The sequence below is a fragment of the Marmota marmota genome, unplaced genomic scaffold (genome assembly GCF_001458135.2).
Source record: "Marmota marmota marmota unplaced genomic scaffold, marMar, whole genome shotgun sequence".
In the NCBI taxonomy this organism is placed as follows: domain Eukaryota; kingdom Metazoa; phylum Chordata; class Mammalia; order Rodentia; family Sciuridae; genus Marmota; species Marmota marmota.
In genome coordinates this window covers 18,147,439-18,171,210 of record NW_025999941.1, presented here as the reverse complement: position 1 = coordinate 18,171,210, position 23,772 = coordinate 18,147,439, and the positions used below count along the sequence as shown (strand labels likewise).

The 23,772-nt window shown below is 45.9% G+C and overlaps 1 protein-coding gene across 15 annotated transcripts in view; it reads left to right on the top strand.

The window, feature by feature from the left end:
* Magi1 (membrane associated guanylate kinase, WW and PDZ domain containing 1) overlaps positions 1-23,772 on the top strand; it is a 612,663-nt gene that overhangs the window by 543,500 nt on the left and 45,391 nt on the right. For all 15 annotated transcript variants that reach the window (XM_048801229.1, XM_048801228.1, XM_048801225.1 and 12 more), the window contains one exon: positions 23,679-23,710. In XM_048801229.1, the coding sequence (XP_048657186.1) occupies positions 23,679-23,710 (32 nt within the window). The remainder of the gene's footprint in view (positions 1-23,678; positions 23,711-23,772) is intronic.

The following is a 23,772-nucleotide window of genomic DNA, read 5'->3' as shown; positions in this document are numbered from 1 at the left end:
GGGAACTAGTAGCTTGCTATTTTAGAAAGACAAGCATAGTCCTGAACTATAGAATGACAATGTATGGTGTTGTGGCGTCCATATTTTGTTTTAGAATCTCCTCTGTTCATTCTGATGTACATCCAGGGCTGCAAATCATGCTAGGGTCCTGCCCTCATGGTTCTGTCTAGTTTGGATCTATTACATGTACCTTGAGGGAAAGCTGGAAAAGTCAGGAGGCTGAGGCAGGAGGATTGCGAGTTCAAAGCCAGCCTCAGCAACTTAGTGAGGCCCTAAGCAACTCAGGGAGACCCTGTCTCTAAATAAAATACAAAATAGGGCTGGGGATATGAGTCTGTGGTCGAGTGCCCCTGGGTTCAATCTCTGGAACCCACCTCCTCCCCCTCAAATAATAAAAAAGAAAGCTGAAAAAATTATTTCCATTTCTGAATAATTTTATCTCATTTTCCTTCCCTGTTTCAGTCTCTTATTTTCTGTTTCTGTTTTTGGTGCTGGGGTAGGACCCAGGGCCCCAGGCACACCCCCAGCCCTCAAAGTTCTATAAGCATCCAGGTGCGGTGGCCCACGTTTGTCATCCCAGCAGCTCAGGAGGCTGAGGCAGGAGGATCATGAGTTCAAAGCCAGCCTCAGCAACTTAGCAAGGCCCTAGGCAACTCAGTGAGACCCTGTCTCTAAATAAAATACAAAAGGTCTGGGGATGGGGCTCAGTGGGCGAGTGCCCCTGGGCTCAGTCCCTAGTACTAAAGAGAAAGTTCTGTAAGCAGCAGGTTTCTCAGTCTTGGAGGTCCGTTTCAGCTCCTGCCTGCTCCATGTTTCTGCTGGAGAGGTTGGAAGGGAGGACTCGATTCTGGAGATGCTTACTTGGACGCGGTCTCCCCTGCCTTCTGCTGGCCACAGAAATAATGGAAGCCATGTTTTGCTTTCCACTTTGTGCAGACCAGGTGGTAAATGTCTGGTCACCATGTCCTGGTAGGGGCTGATTCTAAAGTGTTAAGAGTCCCTGGAGGGCAGGATCACGTGCAGCTTCTCCTCACCCCGCCCCCCCACCAGGCACCTCATAACCTGAAGAAATTAAACTTGGTCCCTGAATCACAGTGGAAAATCCATCATCCGGCTTTATGGTCACACTTCTGCAGCTCTAGAAGGAACAATGATGGGTTGCAAAAGGCAAAACTTAGATAGGAACGTGGTGCCAGTGGTCAGAATGTCCCTGCTGTTGGTCCCTGAGCAGTGACGGTGTGCCAGGCTCCCTTCTGTGTTTCCACTTGTATATGTTATCAGCAAAACTTACCAGCACCCCATTGTGTAACCCCATTGGCATTGTCTGAAGGCCTTTTTTTTTTAAAACCTGTAATTGAACCCAGGGATGCTTAACCACTGAGCCACACCCCCAGCCCTTTTTAATATTTTTATTTAGAGACAGGGTCTCGCTAAGTTGCTTGGACCCTCACTAAATTGCTGAGGCTGGCCTCAAACTTTTGATCCTCCTGCCTCAGCCTCCTGAGCCGCTGGGACTGTAGGCATGTACCACCGTGCCCTAGCTGCCTGATGGATTCTGAGTAGAATCTTATGTGAAATGAAGGCAATGGTTTAGTGAGGATCCTGAGACCCAGAGACTCAGTGATTTTCCAAAATCACCCTCTTGGTTAGTGGCCAGCCTAGAATTTGAACCCAGGAATTATGTTTCTGGAGACCGTGTAGTTAAACCACTGTGCAAAACAGCCTCTTGATTGCAAGTGCCTCAGGTAGCGTTGCTGTTGTGGAGTTATGCACAACTTTATGCACACATGAAGAATGAATACGGTCTGAAGTCCACGGGCAAGTTGATGCCAATGAATTCTCATCAAAACTTCCTGATGATGTTTAGTTCATGAAATCACCATGGATCCAGAGAGGAAAAGCAATATTTAATCTCCTCCTCTGAGCACACCACTAGCATTGGCTCTCGTGTGTGCGTGGCGTTCCTTCTGAAATGATGCAGAACCATCATAATTAGAACCACAGAGAGGTACTGGCCTCCCTTCTCCTTGCCTTCTGTCCAGGACTGGAGAATAAATTGCAAATTGCACCAGTTAAGTGTCTGACAGCCAGAATGTCTCACAAGGAGCTAGAAGGGGGACGAGGGTTGCTTATAGAGGGATGTCTTGATAATGTCCTTTCCTGTAGGTTCCCATCAGCAAATACCTTCTCAAGATACCCAGCCTAGCTGGGCACAGTGGTGCACACCTGTAATCCCAGAGGCTCAGGAGGCTGAGGATCATGAGTTCAAGGCCAGCCTCAGCAACTTAGTGAGGCCCTAAGCAACTCAGTGAGATCCTGTCTCTAAATAAAGTACAAAATAGGGCTGGGATGGGGCTCAGTGGTTGAGTTCTACCCCTGAGTTCAATCCGTGGTACCAAAAGAAAGAAAAGAAAAGAAAGTGTAAGCACCAGGCAGGTCCCCACTTTCTCAGACCTGCCAGAGTCTCCTCAGGGGGATTATAAGACCTCCCCTGGCAGGCAAGCCTCTCGGCTTCTCACACTGGATTGATACTTAGGGAGCTTAATTTAAATTACTGCATTAAAGTCCCTTTCATCCAAAACCTTGAAAATACAAGAAAAGCTCAACTACAAATTTTAACTATCAAGTATGCATAACCTGCCACCAAAGCTGTCACCATCAGGCCATTTGTCAGAACTCTGATCAGAGAGGAAGACATTGAAGTCTCCCTGGTATGCTCACCTGACTCAGTGCCTCAGACCTGCCGACTTCTGCTTCCCCGGGTCACTTAGATCTTCTAACACTTTTGGAAGTATTTTTTTGGGGGGGGCAGGGTGGGGGGTACCAGGGATTGAGTCCAAGACATTTAACCACTGAGCCACACCACCCAGCCCCCCCTTTTTTTTTTTTTAACGTTTTTATTTTGAGACAGTGTCTTCCTGGGTTGCTTATAGTCTCCATAAGTTGCTGAGACTGGCCTCAAGCCTGTGATCCTCCTGCCTCAGCCTCCGAAGCTGCTGAGATTACAGGGGTAGGGTATGCCACCGTGCCCAGCTTACTTTTGGAAGTTGAACCCTCATGGAAGACCCAGTATGCTGCCTGTCCACTTCCTAAGCTGGGAGAAGTTGTTCAAGTTAAAATTAGCAAACCTTTAGGACTTGCATATTGCTAAACAGGACAGGATTCATATTTACTGTTAAGAAGCCTTCTGGCCTTTGTTTAGTAGTGCAGCTTTAAGTCGTTATTTTGGTTTATGGCCATGGTTTAAAGTTATCAAGAGTTTCACTTGAGAATTCTTGGTAGAATAAATCATTTTTACATTCGAGATGACCTATAGGAAGAGATGAGATAAACACAAACAATGATCCTGTTTTGGATCTTTCATTAGGTAGCATAGAAGAATTACTTCCACATGTTAGAGAAATCCGATTCCTGTAGTTATTTTGGGTCTTAATTTTTAAATCTAAGCCCCTTCATTTACCTGTTGTCTCTCCTGCCACTTGTGTTTTCGACTGGGGATTGAACCCCGGGGTGTTTCACCACTAAGCCACATCCTCAGCCAGTTTTTATTTTTTATTTTGAAAAAGGGTCTCACTCAAGGGCTGAGGCTGGCCTCAAACCTGAGATCTTCCTGCTTCTGCCTCCCAAGGCTTAGCTGGAATATCTATAGGTGTGCACCCCCAGGCCTGGCTGTTCTGACACTTATAACGGAGTTTCAGGCGTGACTGGATGGTGTCAGTCTTGTGCCTTCATATTCCTACTGCATAGTGATCGCCACACCTGAAGACTTATGCTTTCTTCCCTGCAAGGCAGCATCTCCTCCTCAAAGGTGGACATGAGCACCCAGTTACTCTTTGATGCGCATGATCCTGAAGGCCTGTGTGATGTGCGATTCTTGTTAAGGAGCGACAGCCCCTCACCTTTGTGGAAGAGCGGTGCAATTCAATCAGCTTGGCTTGCAGGCTGTGGGATTGTTATTCCATGTCTCTACCCACAGGATGGAACTTGAATGTAAAGAAGTCACTTGGTTATCCCTTTCCAGGGGACACATTCAATCACACGGTGTGCCAGGCATTGTCTGGGCATTGGAATTAGAGCAACACGCTCTGCAATGAGAACAGACCTGTTCCTGAGCTCATGAGACTTTTATTCTAGGGGAAGGGGAGAGAGGGCAGAATGCACTGGTGAACAAGAACATGTCAGCCAGTGTTATGGCTGGCTGTGAGGTGTCCCCCAAAAGCTCACGTGTGAGACGGTACAAGAAGGTCCAGAGGAGACATGACTGGGTGGTGAGAGCCTTAACCCAACCAGTGAATGAACCCCTGATGGGATTAACTGGGTGGGGCTGGAGGCAGGTGGGTGTGGCTGGAGGAGGGGGCATTGGGGGCGTGGCTTTGGGGTCTCTCTTTGTCTCTGGAGAGTGGAGTCTCTCTCTGCTTCCTGATCACCATGTGAGCTGCTTCCCTCCACCACACTCTTCCTCCATGATGTCCTGCCTCCCCTCGAGCCCCGAGGAGTGGAGCCTGCTGTCTAGGGACTGAGTCCTCTGAAACCCTGAGCCCCCAATAAGCTCTTCCTCCTCTGCAGTTATTCGTTCTTGTTGGGTGTTTCAGTCACAGCAGTGAAAATACTGAGTAAAAGAGCCAGAGGAAGGTGCGGGCGGCAGGTCAAGCCAAGGGAGCGAGCAGGAGTCGGGGGAGCAGGGAGCGCCTCCAGATAAGGTGGCAAGACTGAGCCAGCGGCCACAGGGGAGGGGACAGTGGGGAAGAGAGAGAAGGAAAGGGAGTGACGGCAGAAACAGGTGAGCAGGGGGGACAGTGGCCTAGGGCAGAGATGGGAGACCAGGATCAGGACTTGGAATTTTATTTTCAGTGTGGTGTCATCGTGCGCCAGGGAGGGACAAGCGCTGGCTAATGCTTTTAGCTTGTCCCTCGGGCATACGTGGAGGAACATGCTGTGGGTGAGCAGGAAGAGGGAGACCTATTAGGGCTGCTGCTGAGGGTCGAGCAAGGGTTTTGGCAGCTGGGAACAGGGTGTCACCAGAGCAGTGGGGAATTGGGGATGGGATAAGAGAGTGACAGGACCGCTCAGTTGATTGTAGAACACGGGGTGGCACACTCCTTCTGTAAAAGCCAGAGGGGAGATACTTTGGGCTTTGGGGGCCATGCAGTCTGTTTTCCCACTGCTCTGTTCTTCCCTTGTATCAGATGAGATGAGGGCCCATGGGTGGCCTGTGTTCCAGGTGCCATAGGGCCCACACCTGTGATCCCAGCAGCTCGGGAGGCTGAAGCAGAAGGATCATGAGTTCAAAGCCAGCCTCAGCAACTCAGGGAGGCCCTAAGCAACTCCGTGAGACCCTGTCTCTAAATAAAATATAAAAAGGGCTGGGGATGGGGCTCCGTGGTTAAGTGCCCCTCGGTACAAAAAAAAAAAAAAAGAAAGAAGAGAAGGATAAAATAGACCAATGACTTTGTCCTGGGCAGTGTTCATTGCCAGGATTTGGGTATTGGAGGAGGGCTGGGTCAGGCTAATGCTGTGTAATCAAGGTTCTTTTGTAGACATGTTAATTGCAAAGTGCCCAATTCACCCAAGTAGAAATGTAGGAGGTGTTTGTCTGAGGTGAGGGCAGGAGACATGTACATTTATGGGCCATTATTCTATCAATGAACGTTCTACAAACTGCACTATGACTCATCCCTAGGTCGTGAATGTATTGAGCTACAGTGGGTGTGTGTGTGTGTGTTTTTTAACATGTTTTTTCAGTCGTAGTTGGGCACAATATCTTTATTTTGTTTTTATGTGGTGCTGAGGATGGAACCCAGGGCCCTGCACGTGCTAGGCGAGCGCTCTACCGCTGAGCCCCAGCCCCAGCCCCTGGTGTGTTTTTGCTAAAAGTGAAATACAACGTCAGACTACTCAGTAAAGCATTTTCATGAAACATTGTGTGTGCACACACGGATATAAAGCATGTGCGTCTGAATGCATCACCAAGTGCATTTGTCATGGTGAGCCATTTGAACACCAGTGGGTAAAATCCCCATGAGAACAGTATTGAGAGCCGTGGGTCTGAATGAGGTTGCTTAGGACAGGAGTGAAAGGTAAGCCAGCCTCAGCTACTTAGCGAGGCCCCAAGCAACTGAGCGAGACCCTGTCCCTAAACGAAATGTAAAACAGGGCTTGGGATGGGGCTCAGTGGTCAAGTGCCCCTGGGTTCAATCCCTGGTACCCCCGCCCCCCCAAAAAGAGTGAAAGCTAGAGTGAAGGGGCCACCCCAGAATCTTAAGGTCTATCACCTTCTGCTTTTGAGCTAAGTAGGAGGTTCCAGAAAAAAAATGGAACAACTCGTGCAAATAGGGGAAAGAACAGGAAGCCTGGTAATTGCAGGACCCAAGAGTAGAGTGAGCATCTTAAGGAGCTGTCTTTACACTGGTGGCGTCAGGAGGTGGCAGTACCCAGGGTGGGTGGCAGAGCTGCTGGGGCAGAGCCGGGATGCACTGCAAGTGCCCTGGCAGGGGATTTGGCTTGCGCAAGTTGCCGAAATGGTGTCGTGAAGTGCAGCTGAGAAAAGGGAGAGGGATGTGGCGTCTCGGGAGAGGGCTTCAATTTGACTTTAAGATGGGAGATGCATTGCGCTTTTGTGTGCTGAAGGAAGTACTCTGGAGACGGGGAGAAACTTGCAACTGGCAAAGGGGAGATCTTTCTACCAGCTTAGTGTAGAGGGAAGTCTGGGAGAGAAGGAAATAGCACCGTCAGAAGTGAGGTGTGTGTAGACTGTGCAGAAAAGGAAGCAGACTAGATCCTCTCATTCTTTTTTTTCTCCAGAATGTTCTGAATGTATATAGAATCCCTTGAGTTTATACACTAGCTGGTTTTCTTTTCTGCTAAATTTTATAGTCCTAATAGTGTTTCAGGGATTGAACTCAGGGGCACTCGACCACTGAGCCCCATCCCCAGCCCTGTTTTGTATTTTATTCACAGACAGGGTCTCCCTGAGTTGATCAGGGTCTTGCTAAGTTGCTGAGGCTGGCTTTGAACTCGCAATCCTCCTGCCTCAGCCTCCGACGCTGCTGGGATTATGGGTAGAATCTTCAAGTCTTCAAAAATGGCATTGGGTCCTTTGGAGTGTTAGATTTCCCGTGACCACGTGGAACACGCCTTTCTTGTGCCAGATTGTCATCTGAGTTTATTTGAAACTCCTTCATAACATTCCTTTCTGTATTTTGGATGTTGTTGTTTCTGTTTTCTCGCCATATGCATTGAATGCTGTTCCTTAATTCATTCAACAAGTTTCAGCACTATCCTAATCTCAAGTAAATTGTAAAATACAATGTATTTAATCATGTCTTCCCCATTAAAAAATCTGAATATACCATTTTTGTGACCTTTATATTTTGGGGAAAAGATGCTCAAAAGATCCTTTTTCACTGTGTCATGGAATAACAGGCATAAGGGATTTTGATTGCAAACCAGTTAAATGACACTGTTATAGGAAAAAAAACTCCTTTATTTCCCTCATACTATCAATTGACCTCATTCATAGAACTGAATTCTTAATTTAAGCTTTCATTTTGCCAGGCCCTGGCATGATGAAGTCATGTAAAAGTTGTATTTTTAAAAGCATTTCTTATTGCCGGGCACAGTAGCACATGCCTGTAATCCCAGTGGCTCGGGAGGCTGAGGCAGGAGGATCACGAGTTCAAAGCCAGCCTCAGCAACTTATCAAGGCCCTGAGCAACTCAGTGAGACCCTGTCTCTAAATAAAATATGAAAAAGGACTGGGATGTGGCTCAGTGGTAAAGTGAGACACAGTGAGACCCCTGGGTTCAATCCCTCATACAATAAAAAAATTTAAAAAAAAAGCCTTTCTTATACTTGCACAACTCTGACCAGTTTTTAAAAATCACTTGGAGATATCTGGAATTAAGCCCATACTGTTGTAGATATTTCTGTTGTTTCTAAATTTAAAAATGGCTCATGTTCCCTGTAGTTACTTTTGCCATAGATACCACTTACCAGAGTGCTGGGCGATTGCATTAAAAAAAAAAAAAACAGCAGTTCTGCCCATGAACTAGTGGACCCCTAGGTTTGTAGAGGTGGCCTTTGTAAAGCAACCTTTGCTTACACACTGGCAAGTGAAAATGAGCGGGAGGGTGATATTTCGCCCAGTCCTATCTGTCAGTATCAGCCCCTGGACCCCGGCTGTGACAACTAGCAGTGTCTTCAGACATGGCCGGGTGGCCCCCGGAGGAGAACGTCAACCCTGACTGAGAACCACTGTTCTAATTCCTTTGACACCTTTGGAAAAGCTGTTGTTCTATTTTTGTTTTTATACACCAATGAATCAGTTTCTGGATTATTTTTCTGTTGACTTTGGAGAGAAGAAAGATTATCTGCAGCCGGTGCCATGTCACAGGCCTGTAATCCCAGCCTCTCAGGAGGCTGAGACAAGAGAATCGTGAGGTCAAAGGCAGCCTCAGCAAAAGCCAGAAGTTGAGCAACTCGGTGAGACTCTGTCTCTAAATAAAATATAAAATAGGGCTGGGGAGGTGGCTCAGTGGTTGAGCACTCGAGTCCCATCCCTGGCACCCCCCCAAAAGAAATGTTATTGGCAATTCCCCATTTCTTCTTTGTGTGGTGTCTGCATCTGCTCAGGAATGCAAGGAGTAACTTGGCCAGTTGTGATGACTTCCCATCAGCCTCTGTCACCAGCTAGCAGTGCAGCCCGGGCCAGCCTTGGGCATTACTCTGAGCTAATAGAGCATCATCTGAAATACAGGTCGTGCACCCTGCCCAGCACTGTAGTAAGTTTGGCATGTCAGCTATTCGGTACTGTGACAAAACCCACTGAGAAAATCAACTTAGAAGAAGAAAGGTTTCCGAGGTTTGGGTTTATGGTCGGCCAGCTCCATTGCTACAGGCCTGTGGTGAGGCAGAACATGATGGCAGAGAGGGTGTGGTAGAAAGAGTTACTCACCCCATGATGGTTGGAAAGCAAAGAGAAGAGGAGAGGATGGGACTGGGGACAAGACCGAGTCCCTGAGGATGTACCCACAAGGACCGAATCCTGTCAACGAGGTCCCATCTCCTACAGTTTCCCCCACATCTCAGTGGTTCTTTCAGATGACGAATCCCTCAGATGAGGTCAGGGCCCCATGGTCCACTGGAAGCCCCACCTCTGAACACTGCTGGATCAGAACCAGGCCTCCAGCACCTGAGCCTTTAGAGGACATTCCAGCTCCACCACGAGGGGAGGGACGGCCTGACGGGGGATACTGTTCGTTGCTCTGTCGGGTTGGATGGGACTTGAGGGATGGGCCACTCAGGGGGTCCGCAGGAAGGGGCCTCCAGGGGAAGGGGTAACAGGAGGTGTGTTCCTGTTGGTCTGCACTGACATGCTTTTTCAGTAGACAATGAAAGCAGAAAAATCAGCCCAGGGTAGTAGGTTTACTGGGAAGTGACGTTATTCTAGGGTGTAAGACTCTTCTTTCTCAATGGTATTCTTCTTCCACTTTTTTATTTTGTGTGTTTATGAAAAGAGAGTTGACTGACATTTGCCCTTTCAAAAAACTTTTTTTTGTGTGTTTTTCATTTGCAAAATAAGGAATTGTTGCCAGACTCAGTGACACAGGCCTGTAATCCTAGCAGCTTAGGAGGCTGAGGCAGGAGGATCTGAGTTTAAAGCCAGCCTCAGCAACTTAGCGAGGCCCTAAGCAACTCAGTGAGACCCTGTCTCTAAATAAACTATATAAAAGGGCTGGGGATGGGGCTCAGTGGTTAAGTTCCCCTGAGTTCAATCCGCAGAATCAAAAAACAAAACAAAAAAAATAAAATAAAATAAAACAAGGAATTGGCAACTAGTGAGCAGTTGCTCAGTTTTGTTTATTTTACAAAAATTTACTGTTTCATGAATCCTAAAATCCAGGAACTGCTGTTGTAGGGAAGAGTCCCATGGGAGGTTGAGGCTAACACAGGGAAGGAAGCAGACCTGCTAAGAAAAGTACAAGTGGAATTCTGGGACACAAACCTGGGAAGAGCAACAGGAATGCCCCTCTTCCTCTCCCCCACCCTCTGGTACTAGGGATTGACCCCAGGGGTGCTTTACAACTGAGCCACATCCCAAGCTCTTTATGGCCTCACTAAGTTGCTGAGGCTGGCTTTAAACTCGTGATCCTCCTGCCTCAGCCTCCCAAGCTGCTGGGATGGCAGTCCTATGCCACCACACCCAGTGCCTCTTCCTGTTTTCCTTGCTTCTGTGGTCTCTTAACTCAGGAGCAGCAGGGTTCTGGTTCAAGGCCAGGTTTAGGTGTGTCACTCTTCTTTGTGTCACCCAGACATAATACAATATTTTTCGTGCTCAGATCTTCTTACGAAATCCTTCTGCCCTATTTAAGTTATGGGCAGAACCCAGAGACATCGAATTCAAAAGCACGAGGAACACTGAGTGAGCTGGGTGCATTCGGTGTGCTTGGGGCCTCCCACCATATCCATAACTTTTTATTTTTTATTTTTTTGATATGTCAGAAGTAGTCTCAGAAACTTTATGGCAGCTTTTAAAAATTCATTTTGAGTGTGTTTACTTGCATGAAGATTTCCATCTGCACTGACTCAGAAGCCTGAGTGGAGCCTGATTGAGCAAGGAAACAGCAACAGGAAATAGCCACAATCAGACAGGAGAGGAAGCAGAAGCATCCCAGCATTTGATCTCCACAGCAAGGAGCATGATTTGGAGCGTGCACCGGGTCAGGGTGACTCTCATTTACAGCTCCTTCCTCTCCCCCGCCATAAATGTGAGCTCCCTTAGCATCTTGTCCCCTGATACAATGTTTCATTCTGTTGCCTTGTAGTCCCTGGATCGTTCCTGCATCTTAAATGTACTTGACCTATAAAAGTTATTGCTAATGAGACCCATCCTGCACAGGACAGGACATGTGCATTAGGGTGTGGGGCGGAAAGGGGGTGTGAAACAGATTCCTTGAACTGTGCCTTTAAGTAAATCCAACTGGCTCATGAAGACTGACTCATTGAAACCTGAAATCTCTTAACCAAACAAGGGATCAGTTCGTTCCTTTTCCCCGTAGCTATGTGGGGCAGCGATTCATTAGAAATTGACATAGTCAAGAACACAGCTTTGCCGGACGCAATGGTAATCCCAGTGGCTCGGGAGGCTGAGGCAGGAGGATCTCGAGTTCAAAGCCAGCCTCAGCAACTTAGCGAGGCCCTAAGCAACTCAGTGAGACCCTGTCTCTAAATCAAATATTAAAAAAGGGCTGGGGATGGGGCTCCGTGGTTGAGCACCCCTGGGTTCAATCCTCGGTACCAAGAAAAAAAGAACACAGCTTTTTCTCCTTGGTCATTCACATATTCACTTGGACAGGTATGGATACTGTTTCAGCAAGAGGATTTTTGAAAATATCTACTATCTCCATGGGAGATGCCTGGGGCCCCTCATCCTATGTCCTTTACTCTTTGGAAAAGTGACCCTTCCGTTGTTAATGGCTTCTTTGGGTGTGACTTGAAGATTTCAGACACTTTAAATAACGCAGTGCTGCAGGACTCCAAAGTGCCATTGCCTTGCTCTTGGTAACTGTGACGCGGGCTCACGCATCTCCTCAATTTAAGAGGTTGGATGTGGTGCCAGGGCCGTCGCTGGCTGCAATTAAGCAGCCGTTCTAGTTAATTGAAATCGCCAAACACTAGGCGCTCTTCCGGAGCCATCTGGAAAATTTCCCTCCAATTTTGCAAAAGTCCATCGTGATCAAAAAAGTCATTGTCACACCCATCAGTGTGTGAAAACTGCTCAAGAGGCCCAAGGCTCGGCCTGAAGAAGTGGCGTCTTTGCTTTTGGTGGAGAAGGATGAGGCATTTGGAGCCTTGGAACTCGGTGTCGTTTTACAAGTTGCTTTTAGAAGGAAACATGTGAAAGCCTCTTTATCTGTAGTGTTATTTGGGCTCTCAAAGAATCCTTGAGGACATATTTACAGGGAGTGTGAGCTTGCAGGGCTTGGGATTTTTTTTTTCCCTTTTTTTTTGGGTGGGGGGGGGCACGGTGGTTACTGAGATTTCTTTTTTGAGTGGCATTTGGTTCTGAGAAGCGAGCTTGTCGCTGTGATGGGAAGTCAGGACACAAGGTGGCACAGTGGAACCTTTTTCTCGGTGCTGAGAAAAGCATCTGTGAGTGCAGCCGATCCTGGCAGCTCACCAATAAATCAAGGAACAGACTGAGGATCATCAGCCATTAAATAGTCACTGTGGCGATAATGGTGATAAAAAGAAAGGCCAGGCTGCCCCTTCCCCGGGCCTCATCAGCTCCTCCCTGCACCCCCGAAACATAAACTCACTTCCGGGGCTGTGCACATTCACCCATTGGCTTGAAAGACTTTTTATGGAACTGAGGGCCAGATGCTGTTCTGGGGTGGGGACAGAAGGAGCAGGCAGACCACACCTGCGTAGCCAGGTCATAAACAAGTCAACAGCAAGGATACACGGGTGGGCAGAAAAGGTCATTTTGGAGCACGCAACAGTCCATGCAACAAAGACACTGGATGGTGTGGATCAGGTCTGACTGTCCTGGGTCCCTTCAGACCTGCTGATGGCCTGGATGGGTTCTCAGGAGTGATGTTTGGGGAGCGAGTTCCTGAATGGCGAGAAGCAGCCACGCATGCGTGTTCTCAGGCTTCGTGGTCCAGGCAGGGCCAGTGGCCGGCAATAATGCCCAGAGGGTTAAAAGAGGTAGCATAGAAATGGTACATGGCAGCTTGCTGGAGCATATGGACCAGGGGATGGTGGAAGGTAGCCGGTTGGAGGAGCAAGGCAGGGTCCAGTCAAGGAGGGCTTGGTGGGACCTAGAAAGGAGCCTGATTTCATGGACGCCATCTGGGGAAGCCATAGGGGCGGGCAGTCAGGGGACCTTGTAATCTGATCCATGCTCCAGAAAGACTTCTCTGGCCTCTGTGTGCATAAGGGATTAAAGAGTAAGGCAGAGGACATTGGGGGTGTTCAGGGAGGGAGAAGGCGAGGTTCCCCCGATGGGACAGGGCGGAGTGGAGGGAAGGGAGGGGGATGGGAATGGGAAAGACAGTGGAGTGAATGGGACAGAACTTTCCTATGCTCATATGTGAACACACGACCAGGGAAACTCCACATCATGTCCAACCACAAGAACGGGAAGTTAGACTCCATGTGTGTGAGATATGTCAAAGTGCACTCTACTATCATGTGTATCTAAAAAGAAAAACACATTTAAAAAAATAAAGCATAAAAGGCCTGGTGCTATGGTCTCATGGTCATTTAGGCAAAAAAAAAAAAAAAAGCATCAGAAGAGATGGAGGGATGGGTGGGGGGAGGGGGGTTCATAATAGTTTTTGAGACAGACATGGTGGGAAAAGCCAGGAAGTGGCAAGAAGGGACTTGGGTTTCAGGGCTTGGTGTCCTAGAAGATAAAATTCAGGATATTCTTCTAGATCCCTTTTCTGGTCCTGTGCCTAAACTTACATGGCTAAAAATAAGAAGTCAGGATAAGAATCAACCTCAAGGTCAGCAACACTGAGGAAGAGGTCCTCCTGGTATTTCTCCAACGTAGGAGCTTCTCGGTACCAATACTCAGTACCAATCACAGTGCGAGCTCTCCCTTTGGGGCTGGTGACCTTAAAATAAGGGCCCCCACGGCATCCTGGTTTTGGAAACAGAATCCTTATCAGTGTTTTCCTTTCAGGGAACTGTTGTGAGCTATTGTTTTGTCATTCCTGTTTGTACATCCTAGTTAGTGTGGCTAAAAGTCAAATTTTCAAATGCGGTGGAATCTAGTGCTGTGGAGCTCCAGGTTCCCACGTCTCCTCCCTTCCCAGGAACGACGTCCTGAAGGGCTGTTGGTAAGAGGTTGGTGAGACCAACCCTTAAGCATTCACACAATAAATGATTCGCATTTGAAATTCAGGTTTCAAAATATCAAGCTGTCAGTCCAACAGTGGAGGGATCTTTATTTTTACATTTGTTCTTTTTAGTTACACATGGCAGTAGAGTGTATTTTGACATCCTGTACCTACGTGGGGCATGACGTCCCATTCTTGTGGTTGGACATGATGTGGAGTTTCCCTGGTCGTGTGTTCATAGGTGAACATGGGAAAGTTCTGTCCCATTCACTCCACTGTCTTTCCTGTTCCCATCCCCCCTCCCTTCCCTTCATTCCTCAGAGGTACAAGTGTTTTTTGACTGCCCTGTTGGCAGGACCCTGTTCTTAAACAAAGCATTCCAACCTACATTGCTCCAGAGAGCCTTCCTAGACTCACAAGAGACATCTAAATTCCACCTGAAGGAGTAGATGTTGGTGAGGAATATTTCCTGGAGAAGAAAGATCTGCCATTGTAACCACATGTGTGAGGCACTGGGTTCGATCCTTGGCACCACACATACATATATGACAAATGAGTGGTGTTTTGAAGTTCTTTTGTTTGTTCTGTCCTCTAAAGAGAAGAGGCCATACTCATTCTACTGACTACCACCATCTTTTTTCCTACCTCCAACCCCCAACCATTAAAAAAATAAATAAAAATCATGTAGCCAGATGTCATAGCCCACGCCTGACATTCCTGCGGTTCAGGAGGCTGAGGCAGGAGGGTCACGAGTTCAAAGCCAGCCTCAGCAACTTAGTGTGAGGCTTTAAGCAACTCAGTAAGACCCTGTCTCTAAATAAAACACAAAACAGGGCTGGGGATGGGGCTCAGTGGTTAACAGCCTCTGGGTTCAATCTCCAGTATCAAAAAAAAAAAAGAAATCATGTTTGAGTCAGGAAACAGCTGGATAAAGCTACTTCTCACTTTAAAACTCTTTCATAAGGCTTGGTATTCCTTGTGTAGCTTTGAAGACTTGCTTCCTTACCCCAAATCAGAGACTGAATTTAAATGCATTTTTAGCATGTAGAGCCCACAGTGATTGATGATTTCAGTACTGTGACTTGGAGTAAAATATCAGAGAAATTGACTGACTATGCATAGATTCCCATTCCTTCTGTCGAAAAGAACTGGCTTCTTGGGCTGGGGTGGTGGCTCAGAGGTAGAGCACTTGCCGAGCACGTGTGAGGCCCTGGGTTCGATCCTCAGCACCACATGGAAATAAATAAACAAAATAAAATCATTGTGTCTATCTACAACCAAAAAAAAAAAAAAAAAAAGGAAGAATTGGCTTTCAAAATCCATGCCACCATTATGGATTTCAGATACCTTGACCCACGGACCTTTTGGTTGATCCCTCTCTTCCATGAGGGTTCTCTATATGTATTCTCCATATGCCTTTTGTAGTTTTCTTTCTGTGTATTTTGTATATATGAACAACTGTGTTTTCATACTTCTTAATGGGCTGTTATCCAAAACAGTGTCAGCACCTTTGAATGAGGACAGACTGTTTAGTATTTAAGAGCATAAGGGTGAGATGAGACTGCTTCTCCTCAGTGCCGTCTTATGCAACCATCAGTTTTCTCATCTGGCAACAGGGCAGATATTGGGACTTGCCTCAGAGAGCAGTTCTGAAGAATGAATGTGTATTAAGGATGAGCTCTGGGGCTGGGCTGTGGCTCAGCGGTAGAGCGCTGGCCTAGCATGTGTGAGGTCCTGGGTTTGATCCTCAGCAGCACATAAAAATAAATAAATAAAATAAAGGTACTGTGTCCATCTACAACTTTAAAAAAATAAAAGTAAAAAACCCCAGAAAATTAAAGAAATAAGAACAGGGTCTTTCTGGGTCCTTCCGCAGACCAGGTGTTGATGACGCCTGGGCTGTCCTCACCTGTGTCAGTTCAAGGCTCATGACTCAGGGGAAAGGCTCTGTAAACCATTAGCAGCCACCTTCCTTGCGAGCTACTTATTTCTCCCGGGGACATATTTATTAGGCTGTATGTACGGTGTAATTGAAGCGGACTTCTCCATAGACACAAAACCTATACGACTGTATTCTCTAATCTTCACAAAATGCCAAGTGACGTGGTATTGGGAGCTCCGTAGTCCAGACCTCCGGAGCCCAATCATGCCTCTAAATGGTGATGGCGATGATATTTCACCACGGCCATTATTAGGTCCCCAAAGGAAAGAATGTCTTCGTGTTTTTGGAGCCAGTGGATCTGATAGCCCTGTTCTTGGCCTCTGGTATCATATTTGCATTGAAAAATTACACTGCAGAGTTGATGATAGCATTTGGCTAGAGGAAGGAGAAAAAAAAATCTAACATGTCCAAATTGGGATTGTTTTTCATTTTGTTTTATGGATTCAATTTTGTGATATATGGTGTTTGTAAAGTCCTGCAGTGGAAATGTTCCCGGGCTTAAGCTTAGCCATGAGATTACCCTGAGGCCCTTCGTTAGCTTGAGAAGACCTTAAAAATCATATTATTATTCAATCCGCTGTTCATCATGGCCCTTGGTGCCTCCTCCTCCCTCTCTCAGTGATAAAATGCTGACTGTCCTTACCCCGTCCCCTTTTGCCCACCTTCCCACATTGGATTAGATTTCTTTTTTTTTTCTTTTTTTCAGTACTAGGATCAAACCCGGGGTGATCTACCACTGCGCCACATCCCCAGCCCTTCGATGTCTTTCCTCTGTTCTCCTAAGAGGAGCACTAGTGAATCCTTCTCTCCGGGCACGGGTTGCTCACCAACTCTTGCTTTGCTTCTTTCTCCATTGAAACGATCCTAAACTCCTCCAGCACAGGACCATGTTCTATTTATCTGGATCTCTCCAGTAATGCTTTGCAAGGCCTGTGGAAGATCTTGTGTGAATAAATAACCACCTGCCCGGATCCTTTTCATAATTCATATCTCAGCTAAAATACTGTTTCTTCAAGAAAGACTTGCTTATAAATGTTGGTGAGGACGTGGGGGAAAAGGCACACTCATCCATTGCTGGTGGGACTGCACATTGGTGCAGCCACTCTGGAAAAACAGCCCGGAGATTCCTTAGAAAACTTGGAATGGAACCACACCATTTAACCCAGTTATCCCACTCCTCAGTATATACCAAAGGATTTAAAATCAGCATACTATGGCGACATGGTCACATCAATATTTTTAGCAGCTCAGCTCACAATAGCTAAGCTATGGAACCAACCCAGATGCCCTTCAACAGATGAATGGATAAAGAAAATGTGGCATCTATACATAAGGGAATATTACTCAGCCTTAAAGAAGAATGAAATGATGGCATTTTCAGGTAAATGGATGGAGCTGGTTTTTTAGGATTGAATTATTTCACTTATTTCACAATAGCCCCCAGTTCCATCCCTTTACCGGCATATTCCATTGCGTAGAGAAGGCAGTCATTAAATTGAGTGAAAGCTAGGAACATCTCCAGTGTGTTAATCCAGCCCTGCACTCAGGCCAGGAAGTAGTACCATTGTCCAAGTGCACAAAATATTGGCTGCACTCGTTGGTAATGCTCAGCTGTTTACTATTACAGCTGCGTTATGTATAAAATCTAGAAAAGCTGGAAAATACTAAAAACCAGAAGATGAATCACTCCCTCACCCTACTGTTTAGAAACAATGTTTTCATTACATTTCCTTTAGTCTTTAGTATGATATATGTGAATAATATATGTGAGTATAGATGCATATCTACTTTTTAACAATGCATTTATTTTTTCATTTCTATTTTACACTGTTTTCCTTGTCATAGAACATTACTGCTTTCCCCAATCACTAAATAGTCTTCCTTGGACTCATTTTTAAAGAATTCAGAATTTTTCATCTTATTCATATAAGTCTGTTGGCTTCGTCCTCTCTTCTAGAAGTTCAGATTGTTTCCCGTTTTTATTTTCTTTCAACAATGCTGTGTTCACCGGTTGCGGTGGTGATGCCTGTCATCCCAGCAGCTCGGGAGGCTGAGGCAGGAGGATTGAAAGTTCAAAGCCAGTCCCCACAAGTTAGTGAGGCCCTAAGCAACTCAGGGAGACCTTGTCTCTAAATAAAAAACAAAAAGTGCTGGGGATGTCGTTCAGTAGTTAAGTGCCCCTAGGTTCAATCCGTGATGCCAATAATAATAATAATGATAATAATAATAATAATGATCTGTATTGATCATATTTTTTATATGAATCTTTATCAAACTCTTTGACTTTTTCCTTAGTACAAACTCTAATGTTGAGTTTACTGAGTCAAAGTCCACTGTAGTTTTAGGCTCCTCGTTTTTTCTAGGTTTCCCTCCCCCCATCACTATATATCCAGTTCGCGCTCTGTGCACACAGTGCTCCCTGATTTAGCTCCGGGACTTTTCTAATCCATTTTGCTTTACAAAACTCTATAAAGAATCCCGTGTGTTCAGTGGCATGTGGATTAGTGACGCAGCGTTGTTGGACTGCTTAGGAGGCAACCAAAATATTCTCATTTTAAAGTACACCAAGCTAGGGACCAGATGCAAAGGAGAATGAAAACCACAATGAAAAAGTTCAAATTGATGACACGGTACATTTTTTTTTTTTTATTGTGTGTCAATCTGCTCTGTATGTCACAGAGATTTCAGGATTCCCCCATTCAAAGCCTGTGGCACAGTTTTTCTTGATTCTTTCTTAATGGTTGGCAGTCTCACTTTCTTGAATCCTTGGGGATTGCGTTAGGTCCACAGAAGTCCAGTCTTGGTCCCAGCAACTCAGGTTTTGGTCACCTCCAGGCTGAAATGGCAGCTTTAGTTTGGCTTCCTTAATAGCTATTCCGGGCTCTCCTGCGTCTCCCCTCGTCCCAGTGAGTCATAAGTCTCTACCTAAACAGGGCTTGAAAAACTTGTGTTCCTTGGGGAAAAGAAGCGACTCTTGAAACATGCAGAGATCTGCGATGGCTTGAGAGATTTAAATCTGCAATAAAGTGTCCTGCAACGTGTTGCATAGATCTTACTTAAAAAGTCAGTATAGACGTTTGTTTATTATGGTACCTGTAGGTACCTGTGAGTTACAGGTATCATAAATGCTTTCCTGGTTGTAGAAGATATTCAAATAGGTCATAAAGCCACCCATAATCCCACGAGCCAAATAAAGTATATAGCCTTTGAGTCTTTGTTAGCAAATGCCTAGGATTCTGTTATACATTTTTCATATGAATTATTTGTGCCCTACCATTATATAATTTTACCTAGAATACCGTTGTGCCGCTTAGTGATAGGAGAACACGTTCAGGAGCACAGTTTATGGTCTTGATGTTTAAAGAGAGAGATGCCTCCTCCTCGTGTTCATCGGTCAGGTCCCCGTCACTAGCAGAGAAGCTGCCATTTGTTCTCCCTGGAGGGACACCTCATTCATAGGGAACTTTGGAAACTGAGGTCCCCAGCTTCTGTCACTTCCATCGATCACACCCGGACTCACGCTTTGAACGTGCGCACTTCCCTGTAAACGTTTTCTGGGATCCCTTAGAAGTCACATTTGCTGTCATCTGGGTGCTAAGAGCAGATGGTGTCAGCCAGGGACCTTTCTCCCTTTCTTCCACCTCTTTTGAAACGCCCCTTCCTTCCCCAGGATGGACCAGAGGGGCCCGTTAAGACCGGTGCCTTCTCTGCCCTCGGGTTTCCCATGTAATAATGTGTGGTGATGGACAGGCCACAATCGCCCCTCTGCCGCTGGGTGTACAGAGTACATTTGTCTCAGAAAAACCCTGGACGTGCCCCAGAGGGTCAGCTAATGCTGCCACCCATGACCCATCTGGAACGGGGTGCCTGCAGCTAATTCCGCCCAGAGCTCCAGCCGTGATTCCTACGTCCTGGACCATCTTGGCCAGCAGTGACCCTCTGAGTCGTTTCCGTTGGGGCCTCCCAGCTGTTTTCAATCCTTCTGAATTGTTCTGGCTAAAATAAATTATAAATTGTAATAGGAGGTTTGTTCCAGCATTCATATTTATTAGATTTTAAGATTTAATGACCATATGGGCCTAAAACAAATGTTTGATTTTTTTTTTTTTTAAAGAGCAGTCAAGTGGAGTCTCTTGATTTTAACTATTTAAATATTCATTTGTGGCTATAACCCATTTTGGGGCCCTGCGAAAAAAGGTGGGTGGCTTTTGAAAAACAAAGGTTTGGGGCAAATGGCTGACCAAGAGGAACTTTGAAGCCTTCTTCAATTAAAAAAAAGATTTTCGTATTTGTTGTCAAATGTAGCTTGCGCCAGTTGATCTGAGACCTTTTGGTCTTCCTAGAAGAAACAGACTTTAATTGTCTTTCTTTCTTTCTTTCTTCTTTTATTAAATATGTTTTTGGTTGTTGATTGACTTTTAAAAAATTTATGTACATGCAGCGGTGAGAATGGAACCCAGTACCTCACCCATATTAGGCAAGCGCAGTATCATTGAGCCCCTTTCTTACTTACTTATTTTTTTTAATTAAAGTTTTATAGTCATACCTGGTAGTTGGGTTCATCGCAACAAACTCACATGCATGAAATTTGATGTCAATTCATGATCCCACTTTTCCATTTCCTTTTCCCTCTACTCTCCCACACACCCACATCTGGTTGATTTTTGTGTAGTTAACAGTGGAAGGGTCGTTAATTGATTAATGTTTATTTTCTAATTAATATTTTATTGCCTTAGTGAGAAGTGAATGCAATATTCTTGAAAAGGAATTCTAAATAAGGCTAAAGTCGCATTAAACTAGTGTCTCTGATCCCTACCCCTCCTCGCTTCAGGTGAAACATCCCTGTCGTGTTTGGTGGGGCATTCACCACCAAACAGCCAGGCATGTGTGGGCAACTGTCTCCTGCTGCACCTGCATTCTGCTGCTTGCTGTTTTAACACCTCATTATGTTTTGGAGGCCTTAAGTGTTTTGTGGTTTTGGTGTTTTTATTGTCGTTGTTGTTGTTGTTTTGGTACCAGAGATTGCACCCAGGGGCGCCTAACCATGGAGCCCCAGCCCCAGCCCTATTTGGTATTTTCTTTAGAGACAGGGTCTCACTCAGTTGCTTAGGGCCTCACTAAGTTGCTGAGGCTGGCTTTGATCCTCCTGCCTTAGCCTCCCGAGCCGCTGGGATGACAGGTGTATACCACAGGCAACCTTCAGTGTTCTTATCTGTCAACTGAGCTCATTTCTTTGAACCAGTGCAGAGTGTTCAAAGAACACATGGGTGGGCCACCCCACAGTTTATGTAATCCTTCCAGTGGTTTCCAGGTTTTCTGTTTGCCAACAATGCTGCAGTGAATGTCCACCTGAATGCATCTTGGATGGGATGTGCATCTCTGTGATGAGAAGGAAAAGTGCCCTTTAGTTTGGGTCTGAACATCGTAAGAGACTGGCCAGTGGATTAAAACCATCTTGCCCTGACTCCACCTACCTAGGTGGAGATTCCTAATGCATATTTTTACATGAGGTCATTAGGATCCCAGGCAGAGTCAGGTTCTGTAAAAGCTACCTGTAATGAAACCTGACTTATTTTACTTAACTAAGAATGCTTCAGTTAGGGGGCTATCTGAATTGAACCATGCAATATAATATAATTTTGAGTGCATCCAGTGATCCATATTATTTTTATGGAAATCATATGAATATACCTGAATATGCCTAATGATTATTTTCAGATTAATAAAGAAATATCAGAATTTTTCAACTCGTTGTCTATAGGCGAAATATTTCTCCTAAGTCTTTTTTATACGTTGATATCTTTAGCAGATGAGTTCTCCCTAGTTAGAGCAAGATAATCATACCCATTTCCTTTTTGAATGACGTCACTTGGCCAAGGAAGGTGAGAGATTTAGATGTTGGAGGTGGGTTAGGTAGAAGGCTTTTAAACAGCCAGGCACGGTGGCACACACCTGTCATCCCAGTGGCTTGGGAGGCTGAGGCAGGAGGATCATGAGTTCAAAGCCAGCCTCAGCACTTAGCAAGGTCCCAGGTAATTTAGCAAGACCCTGTCTCAAAATAAAATATAAAAGGGATGAGGATATTGCTCAGTGGTTAAGCACCCTGGGTTCAATCCCTGGTACTACAAAAAGATGATGAAGAAGAAGAAGGCTTTTTAAGCATTTTCCCTTATTTATCTTCACTGTCTTGGGAAGTGAGATTTATTATTTCCATCTCACCTCTGGAGAAACTGAGGCATTGAGGGGACTAGGGTGACATGCTGAGGGATGCCTGAGTTTACCTTAATTGAAAAAAGAATTATTCTTTCTAGAGTTTCCTTAAATATGGTCCTCAGACTTCTTGCATCAGATTGCCTAGGAAGAGCTGTTAATTAATACTGCAGATTCCTGGGCCCCTGAGGTTGGAGCCTGGGGTTCTGCATTTTTAACAAGGAACCTAATGTTCCTGATGCACTCCAAAGTCCCAGAGCCAGACTGTGCTGACCTCATTCTGGCAATGTGAGGAGCCTCCGTGGAGACTGTCCCCAAAGTATCTCAGCAGGAGTGATTCTTGTCACGCTTCACTTGCAGTGGGCACACCCGTGTTGCTCCTCTGGGTGACTTCCTCCTCCCTCGCCCACTTCCGTTGCCTGGAATTACTTGTGCTGAACTTCTCCTGGCTCGTGGCTTGACAAGTCACTTCCCAAAGAGTTGACATCATCCCGGTACTGCACAGGAATCGCTCTCAGAAACAAGTTGAAGTTTCTTTTGCAGAATCCACAGATCCCAAGTGTATCTCTTTGTCACCTGGTATATAAATGGAATCTGCCTTTCGCATTCTAACCCCTGCCGGGACAGAAAAAAAAATAAATAAATAAAGGTGGCAGCTTGTGAAAATGATCACTTTTGAAACCCCAAGATGTGCCTTATTTTTCCTTCTCACCTCTCTTTCTCACACTCCACTGGTGACACATTCCCTTTAAGCCTGCCCCCTAGTTGCTACTGAGTTTTCTAGAAGTGCAGAGATCACTGGTTGGTCCCCCCCCCCCACTTCAGCTTGTGCCCTCCCACTAAGCAGAGGGTTTGGGGACAGCTAACCACTCTTTCTCCAATAGCGTCTCTTTTTGTCCTCAGCTGTGTGTAATTTTTCTCTCTCATGTCCAGTGACATGCTTTGCCCTCGGGGGGCTGGACTGAGCCCCAGTCTTTCTAACAAGCCAAGGAGGAGGTTGGCTGGATGACTGACTGACAGGCATCCAGACAGGAGCTGATGCTCATCGGGGAGGGATCCTAGACCCACTTGGACTTGGGCTCCTATTTTTTCCCTTCTTCTGGCAAAAAGAGCATCCGTCTTTGTTGTGGTGTTGAGCTCATCCAAATCAAGAAGGCGGCTTCTCTTCTAAAAGACAGAGAGGAAAAAAGAAAAAAGACAGAAATGGAAAAAAAAATTTTAATTTTAACCATGCTCTCCTTTGAAACTAAATATATACCCCTTCCTCTATTCTGATTGGTCTGCTTCCGTTGACAAGTGGATCGCGGGGGAAAGGAAAAGATCCTGGACTTAATTGTAAGTTAAGTCTCTCTTAATCCAGAAGAGCATTTGAGATTCTGTCCGAGTGTTCAATTTCCCAGGCCGCTGAGGTCTGTGAATTTCTTTTCCAAGCCTCCAGGCTGCTGCAGTACAACTCAGCATAGCTAATGCAGATAGATCTGCCTGTCGCCTCCCTCCTCCCTCGGCTTTGATTCGATATGAACAGCCTGGTAACTCCGATGCTGGGGAGAAATCTGACATAACTCTGCAGATGGCTAGGTTGCCATGAAACACCTGGGGATTGTTCTTTAAGAAAAAGGTAACATTTATATGCTAATGATCTCTTCCCCCCTCCCCTCCTTTTTTTTTTTTTCTTCCAGGGCTGCCGGTTCCCAAGAAGAGCCCAAAGTCGGTAAGGACTTGTCAGCTACTTGGTGCTGGTTTGGGGTGTGGGGGTTGGCGCGGGGGGTTGGG